This window comes from Chiloscyllium punctatum, chromosome 32, assembly GCF_047496795.1.
Source record: "Chiloscyllium punctatum isolate Juve2018m chromosome 32, sChiPun1.3, whole genome shotgun sequence".
NCBI lineage: Eukaryota > Metazoa > Chordata > Chondrichthyes > Orectolobiformes > Hemiscylliidae > Chiloscyllium > Chiloscyllium punctatum.
Window position 1 is genome coordinate 56,751,502 of NC_092770.1, and position 22,977 is coordinate 56,774,478.

The following is a 22,977-nucleotide window of genomic DNA, read 5'->3' on the forward strand; positions in this document are numbered from 1 at the left end:
GTAATCTGCTAAAGTATGAGTGACAGAGAACTACCCCAAATTTCACCATTTAAAGAAAAAAAAATTCTTTAACTCCAGAAGTGAACATTAAACAACAACTGTTCACAACCCTAATCCTCCTTTCTCTTAACTTTTTTTTAAACTACCTTTCACTCTGTGACAATATACGATCCAATAAAGCCCTCATAAAAATTGATCTGTAAATTTAAAAACCAGTGAGCTGTGTCGATCCTGCTCTGTAGATCTCCCTGGCTCGTCTTCAGTCTTCTGTTGCACAGAATTTTCATATGAAAAAGAAAATGTACCTTTTTAGAGAGTGTGTTTTAAATAGCAGTTGTTCAGTGGCAGAAGGTGCTGTTTTTCTGGCTAACCTGCCAAAATGCCTGCTTTTTTCCCTCAAAACGTTGGATTGCCTTTTTGGTTCAATGTTGTCAAAACAGTTAAATTCAAATTTGATTAGATGTTAGCATCTTGGGGCATAATTTAAATTGATTAACTGAATTTGAATTGTTGTGAAAACAACCCAGTGTAGTTACAGCTCAAATGTTACATTTTCAAATTGTCCAGGACACTCTGCAGTCACATAACAAGTGTGTACCAGCTTTTCAACTTTCACTCTCTCTTAAAAGGACAGTGCATGCCTTCAACTTCATAACAATTCTCTCCAGGAGCAGAACAGCCCTGAATCCATATGCTCCTGATGAGTGATATGAAACATGCTGCATTTTTTGACTCCTACACAGTTGAAAAATAAAAAAAATTAATATGTTAAACTAATGACAAAACCTATTTAATTGTTTAAGAATTAGTGTAGGAGCTAATGGAATGGAGAGGCTGCAGGTGAGAGAATGCTGATTGGGGTTAGGGACTAGGTGGAGACTAGTGAAGAAGAGGCTGGTTGTGGTTTGGGTGTAAGTGAGACCAGATGGGTTTAAAGATCCATTTGGGCAGGTGGGGGCCAGTGATATGGGCATGGGAAGGTGGGTAAGGGCAGTAAGGAAGTGGTGGGCAGTTAATAGTGGTGAGGAGGAATTTGTGAGGCCAGTGGGGCTGGGTATAAAAAAGATAACACGAAAATTAAACTGAGTTGAACATTGTGAATTTAAGCTGTAACTGTATAATAAATGAAATAGGACCAGGAACCAATATTTATTGCTTATTTAAACTAGGATGCTGTGACTATTTGCGGACGCTTTTGAAGAGGAGTTTGAAGGCTTAACCTTTTAGCTGCCAACTGGGCTTGAGCATTTTGCACTTAGAGACAAATGATTAAAACACGATCGAAGCATTTAATCGTGTGGATTGCCTTTATTCAACTTCTTGCAGTAAACCTGCTCTGCTCGGTGTGATGTTATTGAAAGATGACAATGATAGCTGACAATTATTATCTGTTTCATATACTTTGAAAATGTATTTTTAATTTCTCCAGCATGTGGAGTACTTAACGTGGTGCCATGAGCTCACATTTAGTATGATAGATTGCTATTGTTGCCATGCATTATTACACAACAAATCAAACAATAAATCCAAAGGACTGCAGATGCTGAAAATCAGATGTAAATTATTGGAAAAACTCAGCAAGTCTGGCAGCATCTGTGGCAAGGAAGCAGAGTCTATGTTTCTCATCCAGTACTGAAGAAAGGTCACCAACCAAAATGTTCACTCTGCTTTCTTGCCACAGGTGCTGCCAGACTTGTTGAGCTTTTCCAGCAATTCCTGTTTTGTTTGAAATTGAACAATTGATTATGTGCCCCTATGGCTGCATGTATGCAGAAAATGACAAAACATGGGATGTATGTTACATGTTCTGAGAGTGCAGAACCGATAGTACTCCATTAATTTGACTTTGAGTAGTGAGTGGGAGAGCTACTAGGGTATGTGTAGTGTTTTCATGTCTTGAAAAAGAAAATTCATTCACTGGTTGACATGGCACAGGTCTGGCTTTGTGGTTGATGTGTAATTCAAGCAAATCTTGACAAAGTAATGGCCACATATGAGGTTCTAAACAAAAAAGGCGTAAGCTTGTATCTAAAGGACTGCATTTGAGAGGGCGTTGTAGAGGTTTGGCTGCATATAAGTATACGAGTCAACTGACTAGTGGTGAGTTTAGTCTGATGCTCACTATGCCTTGAGAAGACCTTCATGGTAACCTCAGGCTCTACAGGATTTGGCTGCTGGTATCGCAGATAAACTGTCCAGCTAACTCTCTTACCTTGCGTCCCCTGCCCCTAAAGAAACTAATAAAGATGGCAGGCAGGCAATGTGTTGCGACTGTAGCGTGTGGTGGTTCGTGGGTAGTAGCGTGATGCACAGCAACCTGTGATGTTACGATGGCTATTAGATGTGCATTTTGTTTTTTTTTTATGGAGAGGTTGAGACAGAGGTAGTGAGGGGAATGCTCAAAGGCAATAAAGTAAACAACATGTGAGGCCTTGGGTTTTTTTTAAAAGTTGGAACAATAGAACCAATCTAAATGGGTGGGACCTCAACCTGGATTTTTCGTTTTAATTTTCTGCAGTTGCTGAAGTCTTGAAGCTAGATGTGGAAACTATTATTTCTGTCTGTTACAGCTAAAATCTGGGATTTTCTTCCTACTGCTAGCATTACCTGTGAGACAATCTATCTTGCTGAATTTGCCTTCACCACAGGTGTCTTAATGGGATGTTACAAAATTGGAGCAGTTAATTTGTAATAGTTAATAAGCTTATTGTTTTGTTTAGCATTTCGACAGTTATAGTTAAGCCAATTCTTTTATTTTTATATTGTCTGTATTTTAACTGTAGTGTAAAAATTGTGTTTTGCTTCAAGTCGATTTACTTTGATTAACCTAATTGCATCTGGATGCAACTACTTACACTTAACTGAGAAAAATGTAAAATAAGTAGTAGTTAGAGTCTCTGCTGTCGTCTTGGTATATTTTTGAGAGATTTGGTTTGGTCCATAGTAAACCACATCTGGAGTGTCTGCTGCTCAAAGCATCTCTGCTCAGTGCTGAGCTGGAGTCAGAGTGCTGACCCTTGAGATGAATCACACAGGGGGAGTATCACCCAAGAAGTACTACTTATTTGACTTGTGGTCAAGGACAGGCGAGTATGAATGTGATTGATGCAAATTTATTGATTGAAAAATGTTGGAGCCTGAGCTCTTCTAATTGTCCAAGGTGCAAGATTTCATCCACGCAGGTTGTGAACAGGGACTTGCCCCAGTATTGATTTGCCTGTGGCAGTCTACTAGGTACAGTTTGGTAACCTGAGAATGATCAATTTATCCCAGTCCTATTGGTCAACCTTCTATCACTCCCAGTACCGTGTGCTCTTACCTTGTGTCTTTATGTGACACGTTGTTTCAAATGCCTTTTGGACAGCCAAAAACAGATAATCATACCAGCGTGTTCAGATCCATCACTTTACTGTCTAAGCTTGTCATTCTCAACACCAGCATCTTTGCTCCTTTCAATTCCTTTCCTAATATAGACTACTTTGGTCATTAATTGCCCCTCTGCCCCTCCATTCCTATATTAGTTTTGGGTCAAACTAAGTACTGGTTGTCTGTCTTGCTCTGGCAGATGGTCCCAACAGAATTGGTGGAGAAGGAGTTCTGGCGACTTGTGAGCAGCATTGAGGAGGATGTTATTGTGGAGTATGGTGCTGACATTACTTCAAAGGAATTTGGTAGTGGATTCCCAGTCAAAGAGACCAAAAGAAGGCTCATGCCTGAAGAAGAGGTAAGGGCTTATTGTTTTGTTCTTTTTTATCCACTTCACCCCATAGAAGTGTTTGGTGTTGATCTTGGTTGCCTGAGACTCAAACTGTGGCACTCTGGCATGTTGAGCTGAATTTTGCTGATTATTAAAAGCAGAGTCATGAGTTATTTTCATGTGGTAGTATACCTTACAGCTGAATTTTGCAGGAGACAGCCACAGTTGGATTAAGTTTATTTATTTGTTGTGCAAGCTACTGGATATTTTTTGGGTGAGCTCCAGAGGCAGGAGCTGTAGGCCATGTGACCCATTGCTGCGTGACCAGTGGAGGTGCAGCTAAGGCCCAAGCATGAAGAGCAGCAGGGAAGCCACAGTATCAGCTGAGAGCTCCTTAGGCCCGTCATGATCGGAAATGTTTATCTCTGGGAATTTGCACAAAGGAGCATGAGAAAATAGCAGTCTTTGTGATTCTGGCAAAGTTGCATTGCGACAGTAATCCCTTTTTAATTAAGTTAGTTAGCTTGCCGAGCTGCCATCAACAAACATGTAGACCCAGTGTACAAACTGCTGCAAAGAAGACCTGGAAATGGCACTCCACTCCCCAACAGACCAGACTGCAAAAAAACCCAAAAGGACAGAACAACAACGCTTCACTGAAATCATGCTGATGATGTTACCCAACATGGTAACGAAGCGTTTGCATGATAAACCAGCAGCTTGGTGAGCTAAGCACCTCCTCCACAGTCCAATGTGCAGATCTTTGTGGAAACCATTTTTAATTATCTGCCATTGCTGGTAGGTTTGTCTCACTACTATGCACTAATTGTGTAAAAAGCATAAATAGGAGGAACCGTATTGAGGAGCTGGTTTGATGTATTCTGCAATTATCCTATTAACACCCAGCCAGCAATGCACTCACCCCCAGCCTCTCCAAAGCTGCTTATGAGTAGCAGTGAAAATTTGAGCCTTCTGTTTCTGATTGCAGCTGGTGCAATATTAAATGAGCCCCTAAAAACTTGCATGTGACAGCAGCATTCCTTTTTGTTCTAGTTTGTGTAGACTGATTTCTTTGGTACACAATCCCTGTGTGGGCCAGGTGAAACATGCAGTCCTTCAAGTATGTTTGCATCAGGTTTTGAGGAACAAAGAACTCTTCTCACTTTACTTGAGCACTGTCAGTCCTGTCTCCCTGTGCGTCTCAAATGAGATAAAGTGGAATTTAACTTGTGAAAGCTTATGGAAGTCAGTGAAAATTGTCTTGTCATGAAAATTGTTGACCTTGACACTGCTCTGTCCGCCTCGCCCACCTTTGCATTACCCCTCTTGCACTCATTTTCTAATTTGCTATTCCCTACTTGTATTTCACTGTCTGGTTTCTGCATCTTTTCTCAGGAATATGCTAGTTCTGGTTGGAATCTGAACAATATGCCAATTCTGGAGCAGTCGGTATTGACTCATATCAACGCAGACATCTCTGGAATGAAAATTCCTTGGCTTTATGTGGGGATGTGCTTCTCTTCCTTTTGCTGGCACATTGAAGACCACTGGAGCTACTCCATCAACTACCTCCACTGGTTTGTAATTGAAATGGTCTTTTCTAGTCTAGTCAGAGCATAAATCTGACAATTTATTGAACCGCTCAGCATTATCAGATTTGAATACATTCCTTGAACAATACCGTGTTGTTTCTTGGAATAGTGCAAAGACATTCATTAACAGTAAAAACAGATTAACATACAAACATGGCCAGTTATTTTCCATTTGCGATTGTTTCCCTTCAGTGAACTGTGCAGTACTAACCAGGATATCCAAATTAGCTTCAAGTGAGCGAAATACTGCCTTGTCAGTTTGGTGGCATTGAAGCAGGGAGTCTCTGCATTTTAATGTGAATTTCGATTTCAATTGCTGTAGCATCTTTAGTTTTGCTCCTCCGTTTGATATTGTTTGGAATGGCCATTGTGTAATTGAAGAATTGTGTTTGAGATCAGGTTAAGTTTGGTTTTGGAGGAAGCTTGGTGAGCCACCATACCACACCCACAGGACCTTTGTGGATACTGAGTGGAGGATGCTCATACTGGAAACTGCCCTCTTTGTGGTATTTGGGCTTTCTGAGCATGATTGTGCCAACACAATCCAGTTGAGTGGTCAGCATTCCATTATATTGATTGTAGTGAAAAAGCTTTGAGGAACCATGAGTTTACTCATTTGCCAGTTACTCAGCCTAAGTTTTCCAAGCAAATAGAACCGTTTCACTGCTGTCATCTAAGGCATCAAGAAAATAAATTTTCAGTAGGTTAAAGGGAATGTAAAATAAATACTCTTAATATGTTTTCACCCAAGGTGAATGGTTTTCATTCAACACTGTCAGCAGATCTGTTTAATGACCTTATAGAGGTTTATAAAATCTTGAGGGACATGGATAGGATAAATAGACAAAGTCTCTTCCCTGGGGTGGGGGCGAAGAGGACTAGAGGGCATAGTCTTGGGGCAAGAGGGGAAAGATATAAAAGAGACTGAAGGGGCAGTTTTTTCAGAGGGTGGTACGTGTATGGAATGAGCTTGCCGGAGGAAGTGGTGGAGGATAGTATGATTGCAACATTTAGAAGGCATCTGGATGGGTATATGAGTAGGAAGCGTTTGGAGGGATATGGGCCAGGTGTTGGCAAGTAGGACTAGATTGGGTTGGGATATCAGGTCGACATGGACAAGTTGGACTGAGGGGTCTCTTTCCGTGCTGTACATCTATGGCTCTGGGGACAAAGTTTTCCGCTTCCGTGGATTTGCAGCACAGAGGCGTGACTGTGGTAGAATTGTACAGTACCAAAAGAGTCATCTTTGCTGGCTCCTTGAAAGAGCAATCAATTTGATCACTACCTTATTATTTTTCTGTAACCATAATTTTCTTTCTTTCCAAATATTTATCTAGCTTCCTATTTGAAGTTACTTTTCAGACTGGATTCTAGGTCCTCAACTCCCCTTTGTTTCTTTTGCTCCTGGCCTGAAGTCTGTTAACCAAGTCTCTTTCTAGTGAAAATATTTTGCATTTTTTTTGCAAATGTATCCAAACTTCTCAAATTTCAACTTTATCCATTAAATTGCTTTCCAACTGTTTCCGGTCTGATCATGCTGCATAACTAGCTGTTTATCCCCTGGATGATTCTCATAAATTTCCTGTGTATCATCTGAACATTGTCTTTCCTAAATTGTGATGCATGGAATTGGACACAGACTGCTGCTGAGATCAGACCAAGGTTTTTGTCAAAGCACCTTTTTTTGCCTCTGTTTTTAGCAGTCTTGATAATTTGTCTCCCTTCAAAAGATGTGTACATTCTTCCCAGGTCTCTTTCTTTTCTGCACTCCATTAAACATTGTATGCTAGTTTTTATCTTTCAGAGCTGGGAGGATAGAAAGACTTATTCTGATTATTAGACAAGTCTGAAATGTGTTGTGATCTAATGCTTTCTTACTGAACAAGTTGATTAAACAAAGTTACTTGCCAGATAAGATGCTGTGCAGTACTCTATTTTTCTTTTGTAGAGACATTGTCCCTGCCAGAACTGTCACCTGTCTTTTCAAGTTTCTTCATGGTGTGAAACATGAACAGTGAGTTTGTATTGCTTCACTACCTTTTGACAGGGGGGAGCCAAAAACATGGTATGGGGTGCCAGGTTATGCTGCTGAACAACTTGAACAGGTAATGAGGAAGCTGGCTCCAGAACTGTTCCATTCTCAGCCCGATCTGCTGCACCAGTTGGTGACCATCATGAATCCCAATATTCTTATGGAACATGGAGTCCCGGTATGTATGTTTTTTCCCTTTCTGCTCTTGTTTATCAAGCTTGCATCTGATTTGTTGAGAAGCTGTTTGTCACCGGAAGAAATTAATTCTGAGTCATTTGCTTACAGGCTGCAGTAGTAGTTTTAAAACAAAAATTGATATTTATGCATTCTGAAATTATTTTAAAATTCTTATTAGTCATGCCAATGAAATCTCCAAAGCAATACCTGAATGAATATAGTGAAATGTTTCCTATCTAGTAGCAGTAGGATAGTTAATTCATTATGTTGAAAATGAAACTGTTTCTTTTAACATCTCTTATACTCATCCAGTCCATTCAAAAAGAATTTCACATTGCAAAGTTTTAGAGAACCCTTGGGCATTCTAACAATTTGATCATTATGAGATGGAACAGTGAAAATTAGCAAGTATCTAATCCAAGTTTTCTCTGACTTTACCAAATGTGAACAAGTATATTTTTGCAGGAAGACCCATTGGATTGTACTTGAGAAACTTTTTAGGTTACCCTAGTGGCTCATTGAAGACACTTTCCAACTGAATCCATGCAGAACTGATGGTGTCTGTTTGTGTCTACTTTTGTGCTTTATCTGTAGTTAAGGAGAATGGAATTACTCCTTTCTACTGAGATTATCTCCTCTTTCTTTATATTTCATTCTTAGGTGTTCCGAACAAATCAGTGTGCTGGTGAGTTTGTGGTTACTTTCCCAAGAGCCTATCATAGTGGATTCAACCAGGGTTACAACTTTGCTGAAGCAGTGAACTTCTGTACTGCAGACTGGGTAAGTTGCTCACTTTCTAAAGGATGTTTTAATAAGTCAGTACTTCAGCTGTATACCAATGTATTTCAGAAATATTGACAGTATTTATTACAGATAGTTATTTGGCAGAACAGAACTTGAGTTTACTGAGGTTTTTTTATGTTGAAACTTTTTTGTCCTGCATTCATCACGACAATTTTCAAGAATGTGAAAAATAAATAAGTTTACTCTGCATTAAAGGATCAGTGCGTGAGAAATCGGCAATTGCTCTTTTACAAGTTGTTTTTCCTTTATGAATTGTACTGATTGAAAAACTTTTTGACAAAATTAGGCTTTTTCTCAGTGTCATGACTTACTGTGGTAGTGCACTGGAAGTTTGGCACCATGATTCCCGGATTCAGTGTAACTGTGAAAAGGTTTCATTTATCTATCCAATTTACCTAACTGACAAACACGGGTAAAATTTTTATGCCGCCACGTTTGTATACTTGTCAGAAGAAAACCTATTTAATATCTTTAGCCAGTGGTAACAGAGTAATAAATTACCAACTTAAAACACTAACTTAATCTTCATAACTTGCCCCTCACCACTCTTCTGACTCATGCTTTCTTGTGCACACAAATGCATTAATGCTAATCTGGAGTACAGAATTCTGAGAGTGGTTTCAATTCACTGCCTTCTAGCTTCCTTCAGTTCTTTGCTGATGACACCGCTTGTCTCCAACAGGATTCAGTCTTTTACTCATTGAGAATTAATCCCTTGAATACCATGGAAAAGCTTTCTTCTTCCTTTGCCAGGAGTATGAATAGAATCAAAAAAAGTCAAAGAATTGCTGATGCTAGAAATCAGAAACAAGATCAGAAGTTGCTGAACAAACTCAGCAGATCATGCAGCGTTTGTGGAGAGGAAACAAAATTTACATTTTGGGTCCAGTGACCCTCCTTCTGAATTGTGAATTGTGAAGTGTACATTTCAGTGTGTAAGACAAAAGCAAAGTGTTATTTCCATGGTTATATGAAGTGATGCAGAATGGAAAATTATGCCGCTGGAAAAGCACAGCAGGTCAGATAGCATCCAAGGAAAATCGCTATTTCGGGCATTAGTCCTTCATCAGGAATGTGGGGTGTGTTGGGGGGGAGGAGGGATGGAGAGAGAAATAGGAGTGGGTGGAAGGTAGCTGGGAAAGTGATAGGTAGATGCAGTTGGGGGTTGATGATGACAGGAGGGAAGGGTGGAGTGGTTAGGTGGGAAGGAAGATGAACAGTTCAAGAGGCTGATTCTGAGTTGGAGGGTTGGATCTGGGGTGAGGTGGGGGGTGGGGGAGGGGAATGGGGAAATGAGGAAATTGGTGAAATCAGTGTTGATGCCGCGTAGTTAGAGGGTCCCAAGGTGAAAGATGAGGCGTTTTTCCTCCAAGCATCAAGTGGCTTGAGTTTGGCAGTGGAGGAGACCCAGGACTTGTGTGTCCTTGGAGTGGGAGGGGTGTTGAAATAGTTGGCCACAGGGCGATGGGGTTTTTTTTAGATTAGATTAGATTAGATTACTTACAGTGTGGAAACAGGCCCTTCGGCCCAACAAGTCCACACCGACCCGCCGAAGCGCAACCCACCCATACCCCTACATTTACCCCTTACCTAACACTACGGGCAATTTAGCATGGCCAATTCACCTGACCTGCACATCTTTGGACTGTGGGAGGAAACCGGAGCACCTGGAGGAAGCCCACGCAGACACGGGGAGGACGTGCAAACTCCACACAGTTGGTCTGAGGTGGGAATTGTTTGGTGTGTGTGTCCCAGGCTTGTTCCCTGAAACGTTTCACAAATTGGCACCTTGTATCCCCAACTTGGAGGAGACCACATCGAGAGCAACGGACACAGTAAATGTGGTACTTGGATGCGCAGGAAAATTTCTGCTGGATGTGGAAGGATCTTTAGGGACTTATATGGAGGTGAGGGGAGTGGGGGAGTTTGGGTGCAGGTTTTACACCTCTTGTGACGGCAAGGGGAAGTGTTGGGAGTGGAGGGTGGGTTGGTGGGGGTTGTGGACCTAATGAGGGAGTCATGGAGGGAATAGTCTGCAGAATACTGATGGGGTGGGGAGGGAAATATATTTCTGCTGGTGGGGTCTGATTGTAGGTGGCGGAAATGCTGGTGGATAATGCGCTATATCTGGAGATTAATATGGTGGAAGGTGAGGACTGGGGGAGTTCTATCCTTGTTGTGATTGGAGGGGTGGGGTTCAAGGGCAGAGGTGCAGGAAGTGGAGGAGATGTGCTGGAGGGCATTGTTGACCACATCAAGGTGGATTTGTGGTCCTTGAAATAGGAGGCCATCTGGGATGACCTGGAGTGGAATTGCTCCTCCTGGGAGCAGATATGGTGGAGGTTAAGGAATTGTGGAAGTAAGCGATAGAATTTTTACATGAGGGGGAGTGGGAGGAGGTGTGGTCCAGGTGAGAGTCAGTGAGTTTGAAGTAGATACCTGTGTTGAGTCGGTTGCCGGAGGTGGAGACAGAGGTGTCCGGGAAAGGGAAGGAGGTGTCTGAGATAGTCCAGGTGAATTTGAAGTCAGGGTATGAAGTCATGCAGTTTGGTCAGAAGAACATTAAAAGACAAAAAAGAAATGGGCAGTACAGTTCTGATATAGGTGCAGGAACAGAGCTGTATATGTACACAGATCAAGGAGGTGATGTTGAATTTCTATAAGAAGCTGTTAGACCTCACCTGGAGTATTGTGCATAGTTTTGGCTTTTATATTACAAAAAGGATGTGAACCCATTGGAGAGAGCCAAGAAGTCATTTAGGAGAATGGTTCCAGAAATGAGAAACTTCAGTCATGAGGGATAGACTGAATGAATTGGAGCTGTTCTCCTTGGAGATGATATGGCTAAGAGGAGATCTAATCGAGGTTTTCACAATCATGAGCAGGCTTGATGGAACACATGAAGAAACTGTTTCCATTTGTAAAAGCTCAGGAATAGATTTAAAATGATTTGCGAAAGACACAGGGCTGATATGAGAAAAAACAATTTCACTGAGCAAGTTAAGCAAGGAATGCACTGCCTACAAATAGTGGATGCAGGTTTAATTAAGGCATTTAAAAGGGCATTTAGTAGTTATTTGGGATAATCATGGTGTGCAAGAATCGGGATAAAGCAGGTGATTGGCACAAGGAAATGATAATTATTGCAAGAGAATGCAGGCAAAATGGGTGCCTCCTGTAAGACTTGTGCATTTCTTTCACTAAACTAGCTGGTTTCATTCGACTGCCTGGTCATCACCCATTTCCATCTGTACTGGTACACGTCTGATCTGTTGTGTGACCAGTTCCCTGTACATACTGTCCACATAGCAACCGATGCATCAGAGTCTCCGGCCATGTTCCGGTTCCAAAACTCCAGCTTGTGTACCCAGTGGCATGTCCTGCAGATGTTTGTCTGGAACCCAGTATGTACATGATCTCAAACTAGCTGTTTCTCAGAAAAAGAGGAAAGTCCATATATACTTAAACTAAGTACCTAAATTTCACTGAAGATTGGAAATGTTGACCAAACCGCCTCCCTAATCAGCTGCTTTCCCTGTATTTGTGATATCACTTGTATTGGTCCTGGTGCCAGTCCTCCTCTTAATCCATGCCTTATTTGCCATCCTGCTCTGAGGGTCCTCACATGCAGAGCAGTTATACTGATACTGACTTCGAGTTCTGCAATGGAGAAAAAATTAGAGGGAACATTTGATGCTTACCCCTTGCTCTGGGGATTTTGTCTTGCTGTAAACCTTTCATCAGTGCCAAATTCTCACTCTGATCCAGTTTCACTCTTGTTCTCGTTGTCCTGTAAAGTCATTCTAACCCTGTCCATGTGATGGTAACACCACTGCATGTGTGGGAGAAATGATTGAAATCTCTTCTTGGAGGTGGTCATTGCCTGATTTTCTTTATCTGAGGGTTAAAATGATACTGATATTATGGAATCGCCAGAGAATGTCTCCACTTCTTACCTTATGATGGTCATTAAAACAACTAAAGATAGTTTGACCCAGGGCAGTACCTATGGAGTTCTTGCTTTGATGCCCTGGAGCTGAGATGATGCTGCTGCTCGAGTCATATCCTTTGTGCTAGATATGACTCCAAGTGCTTTGAGATAGTGAGGACTGCAGATGCTGGAAAGTTGATATAATGTGGAGCTGGAAAGAGCACAGTAGGTCAAGCAGCATCAGAGGAGTAGGAGAGTTGATGTTTAGCAGATAGCTCCTTTCAGGAGTTTCGCTGACTTGAGTTTGACTCTGAGTCCTTAATGCTGAAAATGTGTTGCTGGAAAAGCGCAGCAGGTCAGGCAGCATCCAAGGAACAGGAGAATCGACGTTTCGGGCATAAGTCCTTCTTCAGGAAGCCCTTCCTGAAGAAGGGCTTATGCCCGAAACGTCAATTCTCCTGTTCCTTGGATACTGCCTGACCTGCTGCACTTTTCCAGCAACACATTTTCAGCTCTGATCTCCAGCATCTGCAGTCCTCACTTTCTCCTCTGACTCCTTAATGCCAACATTTTTTGAATGCTGCTTTGATGTCACTGTCACCTCTCCAATTCACTTTTTCTTTGTCTGACCTCCTGCTGTGATGAGGTCAGGAGCTGAGTGGCCTCAGTTGAACCCAAACTGACAGCTCGCAAGTTATTGTTAACTACTACTTGATAGAACTTCATTTTGCTGAGGAGTGTTGCTGAGCAAAGAAACCTACAGATGCAGGCACATAGTTGCTTGAAAGTGATGTTTCAGATAGACACAGTGGTGAAGAAGGCACGCCTGCCCTTCATTGGTCAGAGCATTGAGTATAGGAGTTGGGACATAATGTTGCAGCTGTACAACACATTGGTTAGGGCTCTTTTGGAATACTGTGTACAATTCTGATCTCCCTGCTATAGGAAGGATGTTGTTTAACTTGAGAGATTGCAGAAAAAGAATTACAGGGATGTTACTGGAGTTGGAGGGTTTGAGCTATAGGGAGATGCTGGAACTTTTTATCTCTGGAGCGCTGGAGGTTGAGAAGTGACCATATCGAGTTTTGTAATATTATGAAGTGCATGGATAAGGTGAAGAGCCAGAATCCAAAACAAGAAGACATAGGTTTTAGGTGAGAGGGAAAAGATTCAAAAGGGACCTGGTGTGCAATTTTTTCATGCAGAGGCTGGTGTGCGCATGGAATGAGCTGCCAGAGGAACTGGTAGAGGCTGGTACAGTCACAGCATTTAAAAGGCATCTGGTTGGGTCTATGAGCAGGAAGGGTTTGTTGTGGTTCTGTTTGCCGAGCTGGGAATTTGTCTTGCAAACATTTTGTCCCCTGTCTAGGTAACATCCTCAGTGCTTGGGAGCCTCCTGTGAAGCGCTTCTGTGATGTTTCCTCCGGCATTTATAGTGGCTTGTCTCTGCCGCTTCTGGTTGTCAGCTGCAGCTGTCGGCTGTAGTGGCCGGTATATTGGGTCCAGGTCGATGTGTTTGTTGATAGAGTCCGTGGATGAGTGCCATGCCTCTAGGAATTCCCTGGCTGTTCTCTGTTTGGCTTGCCCTATAATGGTAGTGTTGTCCCAGACGAATTCATGTTGCTTGTCGTCTGTGTGTGTGGCTACTAAGGATAGCTGGTCGTGTCGTTTTGTGGCTAGTTGGTGTTCGTGTATACGGATCGTTAACTGTCTTCCTGTTTGTCCGATGTAGTGTTTTGTGCAGTCCTTGCATGGGATTTTGTACACTACATTAGTTTTGCTCATGTTGGGTATCAGGTCCTTCGTTCTGGTGAGTTGTTGTCTGAGAGTGGCTGTTTGTTTGTGTGCTGTTATGAGTCCTAGTGGTCGCAGTAGTCTGGCTGTCAGTTCAGAAATGTTCCTGATGTACGGTAGTGTGTCTAGTCCTTTGGGTTGCGGCATGTCCTCGTTCCGTTGTCTCTCCCTTAGGCATCTGTTGATGATATTGCGAGGGTATCTGTTTTTGGCGAATACCTTGTATAGGTGTTCCTCTTCCTCTTTTTTTGTAGTTCTGGTGTGCTGCAGTGTGTTGTGGCCCTTTTGAATAGTGTCCTGATGCAACTTCGTTTGTGTGTGTTGGGGTGGTTGCTTTCATAGTTTAGGACTTGGTCTGTGTGTGTGGCTTTCCTGTAAACCTTTGTGGTGAATTCTCCGTTTGGTGTTCTCTGTACCATAAGGAAGGGTTTAGATGGATGTGGGCCAAATGCAGGCAGATGGGACTAGATTAATTTAGGATATCTGGTCAGTGTGGAAGACTTGGGCCAAAGAGTCTCTGTGTTAATGACTCTGAGTGTAGCTTGATGGGATGAGTTGAGTTGGTTTGAATTTGTTTGCCACTTTTTGTGGGCAGGACATGATTTTTTAAAAATTGCTACATTTGTTTCGTCAGTCCCAGTGCTGTAACTGCACAGATGTAGCTTGGTTTGTGAATCGGTAGATGTAAAATCTATAGAAGGGGAGAAAGAAACACTAAGTTACTGGTAAAAGTAGTCTATAGGGTCCCTAACAGTGCTTTTACGGTGGGCCGAAGAAGACAATTGGGCCTTTTAACAAAGGCAACGTATTAATCATTGGTTACTTTAAACTTGTGGATTGAAGTAGGTTGGCAGAGGAAACCATGAGGAAGAATTCATGGAGTGCATTCGGTCCAGTTTCTAAGAACAACATGTTGTGGATCTAGTTAGTGTTTCAGGCTATTTCGGACCTGGTGGTGTCTAGCACAGTTCTTTTTGACCCAACGTCCTTCCTCGGTATTGAATGCCAAGTATAATGGTCAGTGTTCAAACATGTGAAGCTGGAAAAGCACAGTATGTCAGCCAGCATCCAAAGAGCAGGAGAATCGACGTTTCGGCCATGAACCCTTCATCAGGAATGAAGCTCATGGGCCGGGGAGCTGAGAGGTAAATGGGAGGGTGGGGCTGGGGCTGGGGGCAAGGTAGCTGAGAATACAATAGGTAAATGAAGGTGGGGGGGGAAGGTGATAGGGTGGAACAGATAGATGGGAAAGACAATGGACAGGTCAAGGGGGCAGTGCAGAGTTGGAGGCTTGGGACTGGGATAAGGTGAGGCGAGGGAAATGGGGACGCTGGTGAAATCCACATTAATCCTGTGTGGTTGCAGGGTCCCAAGGCGGAAGATTAAAGGGTTAGAGTTTGGCAATGGAGGAGGCCGAGATCCTTTGGTGGAGAGGGAGGGAGAGTTGAAGTTTGGGTGCAGGCTTTGCATTTCCTATGGTGGCAGGGAAGGTTGCCAGGAGTGGGGTGAGGGCTTTTGGGGGCGTGGATGTGACAAGGGTGTTCTGGAGAGAACGATCTCCTGAATGTTGATAGGAGTTTCGAGGAAACGCCACCTTCCCCTGCCACTGCAGGAAATTCAAAACCTGCGCCCACACCACCCCCCTCATCTCTGTCCAAGGCTCCAAAGGATCCTTCCACATCCAACAGAAATTTACCTGTACCTCTACAAATGTCATCTACTGTATCTGTTGCACCTGACGTGGTCTCCTGTACATGGGGGAGGCAGGATGCCAACTTGTGGATCATTTCAGAGATCTCTGGGATACCTGCACCAACCAACACCACCTCCCCGTGGCTGAACACTTCAACTCCCCCTCCCTCTCTTAATGTATAAGAAATATGCATGTTAGTTTAATATATGTATCTGTGTCTTTGAATACAAAGCTATATTGCAAGCAACAGTATCCAATTGATGTTTGAGGTTAAGAGTTAATTTTCCACCTAACACAGATAGGCACACCTTTAATTAGGAGAAGAGAACAATTTCACAAGCTAATTGAAAATAGTTTTGAATTTTCTTTTGGAGATCACTTATCAATCATTTTCAGTTCATCTTTTAAGTTCCATTCCGAAAGTGCTGTTCCTCACTGTCCCCTGCACCTCCCTCCTTGGCTCCCAGTGTAATGGTTCCACAGGATACAGGCTGATGTTTTTCAAAGTAAAAGAATAAAGTGTCAATAATAATGCAAATTGCTCTTTAAATACTGATCTGTAATTGCTATCTCGTTTGTGGCATTTGGAATTGTGTGGAATATCTTGAGTATCTTAAGATTCAAAGATGGTTGCTTAACAGCACTGAAATGTGCATCCTTTTCAGGCTTCACTGGAAGCATGGTTACTGTTTTAGTAAATACTTCTTTGTTGAAAAGCTGTTTTAATTCTTCCGTTTCATTTATTTCAGCTGCCTATTGGCCGTCAGTGTGTCAGTCATTACCGACGTTTGCACCGATATTGTGTGTTCTCGCATGAAGAACTAATCTGCAAAATGGCAGCTGATCCTGAGGGTTTGGATGTTGAGTTGGCTGCTGCTGTCTACAAGGAGATGGTGACCATGCTCGAGGAGGAGACGCAACTCAGAAATGCAGCCTTCGAAATGGTATGTAAGCATGTGTCGACTTAGAGCTGTGCAGGTCAGTTCAAATCATGCCAGCTGGGGAATTTAAATTCAATTAGGAAGAAGAAATTCCTTGAATAAAATATCAGTAACTACTGCAATGTTGTAACCACATATCTGGATCACTGATGAATTTTGGGGAAGCAAATGTGCTGTCCTTATTCTCAGCCTGTTTCAGGAATGAAGTTGACTCATATTTGCTGTATGAAGTAGCTGAGTTGTTATATCAAAAATCTCAACACAAGTAAGAATAAAGGAAACTGATCGACTCCCTTGGCACAGATCAAGGTGTGCTCGTTGACCCTACACAATGTTCCTTGCTGGCCATCTTATGCATTCAAAGGAGTACTTACCTTTTACTCCAGATCCGAGGATGTCTCATTGCAGGTCAAACGGGGGCAAGACAGTCTAGTGCAGGTTACTACTACTGACTTAGCTGATGAAACAATGATCTTCTATCATGTACCAACAGTTGGATATCAGTTATACAGGGCTTTAGTGAGTATTATGTGCAGTTTTAGTCTCCTAGTCTGAGGAAGGACATTCTTGCTATTGAGGGAGCCCAGTGAAGGTTTACCAGACTGATTCCCGGGATGGCAGGCCTGACATATGAAGAAAGACTGGATTGACTGGGCTTTTACTCATTGGAACTGAGAAGAATGAGGGGGCATTTCATAGAAACGTAGAATCCTGATTAGACTGACATGCTAAACGCAGGAAGAATGTTCCTGATGTTGGAGAAGTCCAGAACTAGGGGGTCATGTCTAAGAATAAGGGATAAGATGTTTAGGACTGGGATAAGGAAGAATTTTTTCACTGAGTGGTGAACCTGTGGAATTCTCTCCCACAAGAAACTGTTGGGGCCAGTTTGTTAGATACATTCAGGAGGGAGCTGGACGTGGCCCTTGTGGCTAAAGGGACTAAGGGATGGAGAGAAAGTGGGAGTGAGATACTGAAATTGCATAATCAATCATGATGATGTTGAATGGTCATGCAGACCCAAAGGGTCTGCACCTATTTTCTATGTTTCAATGGATGAAGTAATGAGGATAATAAAAGTGCTCTGAATGAAGATTTGCAATGTCTACTGATTATTTGACTATAATAAACCCTCCTGTAAGGATGTTGGTCTGATTCTGGTTCAGGTGCAGGTGTCTTGCCTTAGGTTGCACCTTCCCTAGAAATGGTTCCAATTATCCAGGAATTTAAAGTACTCACTCCTGTACAAACTCTGGAGCCATGCATTAAACTGCTATATTCTCCTATTTCTGCACTGAGAGTAATTCCTTTGAGGTCTGAGAATTAGAGTTGTACAGCATGGATACCAATCCTTTGGTCCAAATCGTCAGTGCTGACCAGATACCCAAAATAAATCTAGTTTCATTTGGCCATATCCCCCTCAACCCTTCCTTTTCAAATACACATCCAGGCGCCTTTTAAATATTGTAATTGTCCCAGCCTCCACCACTTCTTCTGGCAGCTCATTCCAAACACTCATGACACTCTGCATGAAAAAGTTGCCCCTTAGATCCCTTTTAAATCTTTCCCATCTCACCTTAAGTGTATGTCCTCTAGTTTTGAACTATCCCATCCTAGGTAAAAGACCTTGTCTGTTCATCCTATCCATGCCCCCTCATGACCTTATAAACCATTATAAGCTCACCCCTCAGCTTCTGATGCTCCAGGGAAAATAGCTTCTGCCTATTCAGCATTTCCTTATAGCTCAATCCCTCCAACTCTGGCAACATCTGTATAAATCTTTTCTGAGCCCTTTCAAGTTTCACAATGTCTTTCTATAGCAGAATTGAACGCAGTATTCCAATAGTGGCCAAATGTCCTGTAAAGCAGCAGCAAGACCTCCCATTCCTCTACTCAATGTACTGATCAATAAAAGAAAGCATAACCAATGCAGCCTCCTTCATCCTATGTACCTGCAACTTCACTTTCAAGGAACTATGGACCTGCACTCCAAGGTATCGTTGTTCAGCTACACTTGCCAGGACCTCAGCATCAAGTGTATAAATCCTGCCCTGATTTGCCTTTCCAAACTGCAGCATTTCACATTTATCTAATCTGCCACTCCTCAGCCCATTGGTGCATCTGATCAAGATCCCATGGTACTTTGAGGTAACCTTCTTTGCTGTCCACCATACCTCCAATTTTGGCGTCATCTGTAAACTTACTAACCATACCTCCTACACTGTGTCTGAATCTACTGACTAGCTCCCTAAACTCCATGTGCAAAACCTCATCCCTCACTTTACCTAGCATTGCCACTAATGTCTTGTCACCTTTCCCTTCAGGATACCCTTCAGCCACTTGGTGACAGCCATGGCCCTGGCATAGAAGGAACACACTATATTGGAGTCATGATCTGTTCCCATAACCAATGTATTGCCTATTATTATTGTTTTGCTTTCTTCTTCCTTCCTTCAATGGTCAAGTGACTTGTGGTTCCAAAAACATGCCTCTGTCTGCTCTCTCTCAGCACCAGCACTCTCATCAGCTTCCAAAATAGAAAACCGATCACGGGGGATTCCTGCACTATCCGCGTGTTCCTGTTTGACTACCATTCCCCTCATTCGTCCAGTCCCTTGAACTGTGGGGTGACCATCTGTCTAGACATGCTGTCTACATAACTCAGCCTGGCAGGTGTGCCACAGTGTCTGAGAGTTCCAAAACCTGCAGTTGAGAGCATTTCCTGCCCGTGTAGTCACCTTGAAAGGCGGTAGGATCCTTGACGTCCCACATATGACAAGTCACATAAGAATGAGGAGCAGGAGTAGGCCATCTGGCTCCTGGAGTCTGCTCCGCCACTCAACAAGATCATGGCTGATCTTTGCGTGTTCTCAGCCCCACTTACCCACCCTCTCACCCTAACCCTTAATTCCTTTATTGTTAAAAAAAACTATCTTAACTTTAAAAACTGTTATTGAAGTAGCATCAACTACTTCACTGGGCAGGGAATTCTGTAGGTTGACAACCCTCTGGATGAAGAAGTTCCTTCTCCATGCAGTCCTGAATCTGCTCCCCCTAAACTTTGAGGCTATGTCCTCTTGTCCAAGTTTCACCTGCCAGTGGAAGTATCCTCTCTACATCCATGTCATCTATTCCCTTCATAATTTTATATGCTTCTACAAGATTCCCCCTCATTTTTCCAAATTCCACTGAGTATAATCACAGTCGACTCCGTGTCTCCTCATAAGTCAACCCCCTCAACTGAATCAACCTAGTGAATCTCCTCTGCACCCCTTGGAGTGAGAGTATATCCTTTCTCAAGTAAAGAGACCAAAACTGCATGCAGTACTTCAGGTGTGGCCTCATCACCCTGTAACATAACCTCCCTGCTTTTAAACTCCATTCCTTTAGCAATGAAGGAGAAAAATTCCAGTTGCCTTCCTAATTACTTGTACCTGCAGACCAACTCTGTGATTCATGCACAAGGACATCCAGGTCCCCCTGTGTCGCAGCATGCTGCAACTTTTTACATTTCAAGTAATAGTCCTTTTCACTGTTACTCTTACCAAAATGGGTGACTTCACATTTATCAACATTGTATTCCACCTGCCAGATCTTTGCCCACTCACTTCAAGTATCTGTGTTCATCTGCAAAGTTTCACAGTTCTTAATCCTTTGCTCTGCCACTCCAAACTTTGACACAGTACATGTAGTCCCCAACTCCAAATCATCGATATAAATTGTGAATTTTACATTTGGCTGCCCTATAGTGGAAAAATGGATTGTACAAATCCACCAACTCCCACAGTTACCTTGAGTATACATCATCATGCCCTGTTTCCTGTTCAGACTCCACTCCATTCTCCTAGTTCCTCAATTTCCATTGCATCTGTTCTGATGATGCCAACTTCGACAAGGGGGCCTCTGACATGTTCACGACCTTCCTCTATTGAGGATTCCCCAGTACATTAGTTGACAGGGCCCTTGACTGGGTCTGACCCATCTCCCACACTTCAGTCCTCACTTCTCTTCCCTCCCACAATATTGATAGTGCTCCCCTTGTTTTCAACTACCATCACCCAAACTAAATTAGTCCCACCTGCCTGCTCCTGGCCCATATCACTCCAAACCATTCTTATTCATGTACTTATGGTGATAGAGGGACATCGAACATAGAGCACTATAGTGCAGTACAGGCCCTGTGAAACCAATCTATTTAGATTAGATTAGATTCCCTACAAAGTGGAAACAGGTCCTTTGGCCCAACAAGTCCACACCGACCCTCCTAAGAGCAACCCACCCAGACCTATTCCTCTACATTTACCCCTGACTAATGCGCCTAACACTACGGGCAATTTAGCACTTCAGGGCAATTCCTGAAGAAGGGCTTATCCCCAAAACGGCGATTCTCCTGTTCCTTGCTGCCTGACCTGTTGCGCTTTTCCAGCAACACATTTTCAGCAATTTAGCATAGCCAATTAGCTTAACCTGCACATCTTTGGACTGTGGGAGGAAACAGGAGCACCCGGAGGAAGCCCACGCAGGCACTGGGAGAATGTGTAAACACCACCCAAGGCTGGAATCGAACTTGGGACCCTGGTGCTCTGAGGTAGCAGTGCTAACCACTGAGTCACCACGCCACCCTATTTAACCTATACTGTTCCAGATGTAAGTTTGCTCGCTGAGCTGGAAGGTTTGTTTTCAGACGCTTCATCACTATGTACCAGGTAGCATCATCAGCAAGCTTTCTATTTGTGTTTAGATTTCCTTGGGTTGTTGAGAGTTACAACCAAAGAAAACCTAAACATATAAATACAAATTGGTACATAACACCAGCGCTTCACCGGAGGCTCACTGATGATGTTACCTTCTAGTGATGAAGCGTCTGAAAGCAAACCTTCCTGCTCAGCAAACAAATTTACATTCAGAACCTCAACCTGAGCTATAAATCTTCTCAGAAACTTGCTACACTATTCCATTATCATCCATATGTTTATCCAATGACAATTTAAAATTCTTTACTGTTGGCGAGTCCACTATTGTTGCAGGCAGGACATTTCACGCCCCTACTATTCTGAGTCAAGGAACAACTTCTGACAATTGTCCTATATTTATCACCCTTCAATTTAAAGCTATGACCTTCGTGTTAGTCATCACCATCCAAGGAAAAAGGCTCCCACTGTCCTCCCTAACTAACCCTCTGATTATCTTGTATGTTTCAATTAATTTACCTTCCAACCACCTTCTCCCTAAGGAAAATAGCCCCAAGTCCCTCAGCCTTTCCTCATAAGATCTTCCCTCCATACCAGGCAACATCCTTGTAAATCTCCTCTGAACCCTTTCCAAAGCTTCCACTTTCTATAATGTGAATACTAGAATGGTATGCAATACTCCAAGTGTGGCCGCACCAGAGTTTTGTACAGCTGTAACATGACCTCGTGGCTACGAAATTCAGTCCCTCTACCCATAAAAGTGAACACACCGTATGCTGCCTTAATGACCCTATCAACGTGGATCATAACTTTCAGGGACCTATGCACATGGACACCGAGATCTCTCTGTTCACCTAAACCATCAAGAATCTTACCATTAGCCCAGTACTCTTTATTCCTGTTGCTCCATCCAAAATGAATCACCTAAAACATTTCTGCATTAGACTCCATTTGCCACCTCTCAGCCCTGCTCTGCAGCTTATCTATGTCCCTCTGAAACCCATAATATCCTTTGTCACTATCCACAACTCTACTGACGCGAGTGTTATCCACAAACTTACTAATACATCCTTCTACGCCCTCATCCAGGTCAGGTATAAAAATGACAAACAGCAGTGGCCCAAAAAACAGATCCTTGCAGTACACCACTAGTGACTGAACTCCAGGATGAACATTTCCCATCATCACCACCCTCTGTCTTTCAACTAGCCAATTTCTGATCCAAACTGCTCAATCATCCTCAATCCCATGTTTCCGTATTTGTGCAATAGCCTACTGTGGGGAACCTTATCAAATTCCTTTACTGAAATCCATATACACCACATCAACCGCTTTACCCTCATTTACCCGTACATCTCAAAGAATTAAATAAGGTTTGTGAGGCGCAACCTACCCTTCTCAAAACCGTGTTGACTGTCCCTAACCAATTTATGCTTTTCTAGATGATTATAAAAAACCTTACCTCGTATAACCTTTTCCAATACTTTACCCAAATCGAAGTAAGGCTAATGGGTCTATAATTACCAGGGTTGTCTCTACTTCCCTTCTTGAACAAGGGGACAAAATTTGCTATCCTCCAGTCTTCTGGCACTATTCCTATAAACAATGCAGACATAAAGATCAAA

At 42.7% G+C, this 22,977-nt stretch overlaps 1 protein-coding gene across 2 annotated transcripts in view; it reads left to right on the plus strand.

The window, feature by feature from the left end:
• kdm5a (lysine demethylase 5A) overlaps positions 1-22,977 on the plus strand; it is a 203,173-nt gene that overhangs the window by 75,597 nt on the left and 104,599 nt on the right. For both annotated transcript variants that reach the window (XM_072552438.1, XM_072552439.1), the window contains exons 10-14: positions 3,566-3,724; positions 5,093-5,274; positions 7,337-7,499; positions 8,159-8,278; positions 16,470-16,664. In XM_072552438.1, coding sequence (XP_072408539.1) covers positions 3,566-3,724; positions 5,093-5,274; positions 7,337-7,499; positions 8,159-8,278; positions 16,470-16,664 — 819 coding nt within the window. The remainder of the gene's footprint in view (positions 1-3,565; positions 3,725-5,092; positions 5,275-7,336; positions 7,500-8,158; positions 8,279-16,469; positions 16,665-22,977) is intronic.